General features: G+C 34.6%; 1 protein-coding gene across 1 annotated transcript; it reads left to right on the top strand.

Annotated features, from left to right (window-relative positions):
* LOC133672977 (lysM domain receptor-like kinase 4) lies at positions 1-2,444 on the top strand. The gene has a single exon (XM_062093553.1). The coding sequence runs from the start codon at positions 15-17 to the stop codon at positions 2,094-2,096; it is 2,082 nt and encodes a 693-aa protein (XP_061949537.1). The 5' UTR covers positions 1-14; the 3' UTR covers positions 2,097-2,444.
* Positions 2,445-5,227: the final 2,783 nt, after the last annotated feature.

Here is a 5,227-nt window from a genome sequence, read left to right as displayed (position 1 = left end):
TGAATTTCTCTTTCATGAATTTCAATGTGCAGTTATATGAAGAATCTTTCTTCTTTTTTAAGAAAAAAGTTCCTCGTGCAACGTCTCTGCTTTGCCTGAATAGATATCCATTCCTCTTGAACTGTATTTTGCCATTCACACATTTAGTTCTTTCCCAAATCAACATGAGCTTCCGTTCTGTTGTTTCTCCTTTTGCTCTCTTCATTCTTTATTGCTGTTCTTTGATTCAAGCTCAGCAGCCTTACGTGGGGAAAGGTACAACAAAATGTTCAAACACAGAAAATTCCGCTCTGGGGTATTCTTGCAATGGCCTGAACAAGAGTTGCCAAGCTTATCTGATCTTCAGATCCCAGCCTCCTTACACTACTGTTGCCTCCATATCTACTCTTTTGGGTTCAGACCCATCTCAACTCTCTCAAATAAATTCAGTTTCTGAGACTACATCATTTCCAACAAACCAGTTGGTGCTGGTTCCTGTCAACTGCTCATGTTCAGGCGATTATTTTCAGGCAAACGCATCTTATATTGTTCAATCAGGTAACACTCCTTTCTTGATTGCTAATAACACTTATCAAGGCCTCTCAACCTGTCAAGCTATCCGGAGTCAAAAGGGTACACGAACTGTCGATATATTTGCTGGTGAAACACTCACTGTTCCTCTTAGATGTGCCTGTCCTACAAAGAACCAGAGTGATTTAGGTATCAGGTATCTGTTAAGTTACTTAGTCACATGGGGCGATACAGTTTCAACTGCTGGTGTACGATTTGGTGCAGATATCGGGAGAGCTCTTGAAGCTAATGAAATCAGTGAGAAAAATCCCATGATTTACCCCTTCACAACACTCCTAATTCCTTTAAAAAACCCACCAAGAAGTTCACAAACTGTAGTGCCACCTCCACCTCCAGCTTCACCTTCACCTTCACCTCCATCACCGTCTCCAAACTCCGACAAAAGCTCAAACAAAACATGGATTTATGTTTTCGTTGGGGCTGTTGGAGGAATTGTTCTTACACTAGTCATTGGAACCATTATTTTCTTCATGCTCTTCCGAAAAAGTAAGAAGCAACCGGGTCCAATTATCGTGTCACAAAGCTTTGAGGCACATGAGAAACCACTCAACAGGAAGTTGGATGAAGAACCTCAGGATTTGTTAGAGAGTGTTTATAGCATAGCTCAATCCATCAAAGTCTACAACTATGAAGATCTGAAAGCTGCAACAGATAACTTCAGTCCCAGTTGTTGGATCAAAGGGTCTGTTTTTCGTGGTCTAATCAATGGTGATTTCGCTGCCATTAAGAAGATGAACGGAGACGTGTCCAAGGAGATAGATTTATTGAATAAGATCAACCACTCTAATCTAATTCGCCTCTCTGGTGTTTGTTTCAATGATGGGCATTGGTACCTGGTTTACGAGTATGCTGCCAATGGACCATTGAGTGATTGGATTTATGTTAGCAGCAACGAAGGAAAGTTTTTGAAATGGACACAAAGGATACAGATTGCTACGGATGTAGCTACAGGGCTTAACTATCTACATAGTTTTACTAACTATCCTCATGTCCACAAGGATATAAAGAGCAGCAACATACTTCTTGATAATGATTTAAGGGCTAAGATTGCAAACTTTTCTCTGGCAAGGTCAACAGATGGGCCGGAAGGTGAATTTGCATTGACAAGGCACATCGTTGGGACTAAAGGTTACATGGCTCCCGAGTACTTGGAAAATGGTATTATCTGTCCAAAACTTGATGTCTATGCATTTGGAATTCTCACACTGGAGATAATGACTGGGAAAGAAGTTGCTGCTTTATACAGAGAGGAAAACAGGGAGCTATCTGATGTTTTAAATGGTGTTCTTTCTGAGGAAGGTGGGCTGGAGGAGAGTCTGAGTCAACTTATTGATCCTTCAATGCAAGGGAATTATCCTTCAGGACTCGCCGTTTTAATGGTCAGATTGATTGATAGTTGCTTGAATAAAAATCCAGCAGGTCGCCCAGCCATGGATGAAATCGTGCAGTCTCTCTCAGGAATTTTGATTACTTCTCTGGCCTGGGAATTGTCAAACAACACATCTAGCTACCATAGTTCGAATTAGAGCTCTCAAGAGCAAGGAAGCTGAAGTGAATTCTTTCACCAACTATATACCTTTCGGAAACTCTTGTCATTATCCATCTCCGGTTTTCCATCTAATGGTTATAGAATGCAGTAGAAAATATTTCTTTTCCTGTATAGCGACACTTGAAATCGTTAATCTAGAACTTCTATGATCATAGTTGAAACAAGCTACATATCTTAGCAACTTTTTTAGTAGATTACAGTTCATGTTTTGAATCTGGGGCCAACCAAGGTTGATATGCTTAGAAATTCCTTCTGTCAATCTCATGATATAGACAACGAATTATGTAATGCTGCTATAATGAATACCGTGAAGCAGAGTTCAACAGATTACAATTTTTTTTTTTGATAAAATAACACAATGCATACAAATATTTAAGGAAATAATATAATTTAAAGAGTTGCAAGTGTAATATGCTATTCTCTCGAATCACAAAATTATTGGACACAAGATGTAAGATCCAAAATTTTGATCCAAACCCAGATCTAAGTTAGCCCAAACCCAACCTAAGTTAACCTAGATATATAAGGAAAAGTTGCAATAATTCTTATGGCCGTCGTAACCCTCTCCTCATAAAACTAAGAATTTTAGTTTTTGATCTTGAGTTTTTTATTCAAGAAAGGTAGAAGTAACAAGTAAGTGGTTCTATTTCATGTTACTTCGATTATAATTTGTTTAAGGAATTATTAAAAGAAGAGATTAGGGTTTTTAAGGATTTGAAGTTTATGTTGTTAAAATTAATTTATAATTATTAAGGGTTTTGTCACAACCCGAATCTCGGGTCCTTGACCAGCAACATAGAAGCGGTGTCGAAAGGACACCCTACTTACGCTAAACCTTAGAACGAACATATAAAAAAAACAAGTTATTTAAAAATACGCAGCATTTTATAATCTTCAGAAATATTATATTATTCAAAACTAATGAAACCCCGAAGGTGACCAGATGACACCCGAAAGTGACCACTGTGGGATGATCAGTCGCCACAGGCTGATGTCTCTCTTATCAGCTAAGTATACAGAATACTATATGCACATAGGCTAACAACTCTCTGTTAGCATGAAGTTACTAACAAGTCCTATATCAAGACATAATAGATATTTATAGAATCATCAAAGAAATGTATATCACATCAAATAGAATTTAGTTTAACAGAATACAAGTGTAAATTCAAGAATAAATGAGTACTCGAAAAATAGAGTAACATATACAGATATTCAAGAGATTAACTAGTCGTACTCATCATATAATCAATATATATATCACACTCACCCGAAAAATATATAATTAAAAGGAATGTCAGATGAAAGACTCGAAAATTCTATTGAAGATCATTAGGAGAACCTACAACAATATACAAAAATATACTAAAAAACAACCCAAAAAACACAAATAAAAGATCCTAATGCATAAAATAAAACCAGGTTTAGTATCCTAAGTTTAGGGACTAAAACGATAATTTTCCAAAACAGGGACCAAAATGTAATTTTACCAAATTTGGAGGACCAAATTGTAAATACATAACCATACTGAAATTTCACCTATAAAACATCATCAATTATGTCTAGAACAAACCAGGGACCGAACTATAATTTTCATAAAGTTTAGGGACTAAAATGTAAATTCCCAAAATTGAGGGACCAAACTGAAAATATTCCAAATCAATTATCAGACTGAGATTCATCATCCTTAACCTCATAATAACACTGTACAGATCTCAAAACACATTTAGGGGTCAAACTAAGTTTTTCAAAGTTTAGGAATTAAACTGTAATTTTCATAAATCAAGGACCAAAATAAAATTTGGTCATCTTCAACCTGAAGACCATTCTGTCCAAATTTTTCAGCAAGGATGAAATGAAATTCTTAACCCATAAAAAAAATTTAATTTAAACAAATCAACTCACAAATTCTTATTTCTAACAACATACTAATCAATCACCTAACATTAAACCATTAATAATCATAAATCAATCTTAACAACAAAAGCTTCAAATCCTTATAAACCGTAATCTCTTCTTTAATCATTCCATAAACAAACTATAATTGAAAGTAATATGAAAGAGAACCATTTACTTGCTACTTCCACCTTTCTTGAACCAAAAACTCAAGATAAAAATATAAAATCTTTGGTTTGATGAGGAGAGGGTCACGATGGCCACAAGAATTAGAAGAGAGAAAAGTAATTCATTTGAAACTTTTTCTTATATACCTAAGTTAACTTAAGTTGGGTTTGGGCTGATTTGAGCTTAGGTTTGGGCCCAAAGTTTGGGTCTTACGGGTTTAATGTTAAGTGATTGATTTTAAGTATGTTGTTAGCAATAAGGATTGTGAGTTGATTTGGTTAGATTGATTTTTATGAGTTAAGAAATTCATTTCAACCTTGTTGGAAATTCTGGACAGAATGGTCTTGAGGTTGAAGATAATGAAATTTTATTTTGGTCCTTGATGTATGATAAATTACAGTTTAGTCCCTAACTTTGGAAAAATTATTATTTGATCCCTAATTATATTTTGGGATTCTTGGCAGTGTTATTATTAGGTTGAGGATGATGAATCTCAGTTTGATAATTGATTTGGAATATTTTTAGTTTGGTCCCTTAATTTTGAGAATTTTCATTTTAGTCCCCAAACTTTAAACAAACTATAGTTTGGCCCCTGGTTTGTTCTATATAGAATTGAGGATGGTTTATGGGTGAAATTTCAGTATGGTTATGTATTTAAAGTTTGGTCCAGTTTTGGTAAATTTACGTTTTGGTCATGTTTTGGAAAATTATCGTTTTAGTCGCTAAACCTAGGACACTAAACCTGGTTTTCTTTTATGCATTGAAATCTTTTATTTGTGTTGTTTTGAGAATATATTTCGTATATTTATTGTAAGTTCTCTTAACGATTCTCAATAGGTTTTTCGGATCTTTCATCTGATATTCCTTTTAATCTATATTTTTTTTTCAGGTAAGTGAAATAATCTTTAATATGCATATAATATAAATAAATATGTATGTTGATTATATTATAAGTACGACTTGTTAATCTCTTGAATATTTATATATGTTGCTCTATTTTTCGAGTGCTCATTTATTCTTAAATTTGCACTTGTATTCTGTTGA

Source organism: Populus nigra, chromosome 14, assembly GCF_951802175.1.
Source record: "Populus nigra chromosome 14, ddPopNigr1.1, whole genome shotgun sequence".
NCBI lineage: Eukaryota > Viridiplantae > Streptophyta > Magnoliopsida > Malpighiales > Salicaceae > Populus > Populus nigra.
This window is presented reverse-complemented; position numbering and strand designations above follow the sequence as displayed.

Excerpts from the sequence above, each read along its gene's own strand:
- LOC133672977 (XM_062093553.1), top strand. The coding sequence starts at position 15 with ATGAATTTCAATGTGCAGTTATATGAAGAATCTTTCTTCTTTTTTAAG.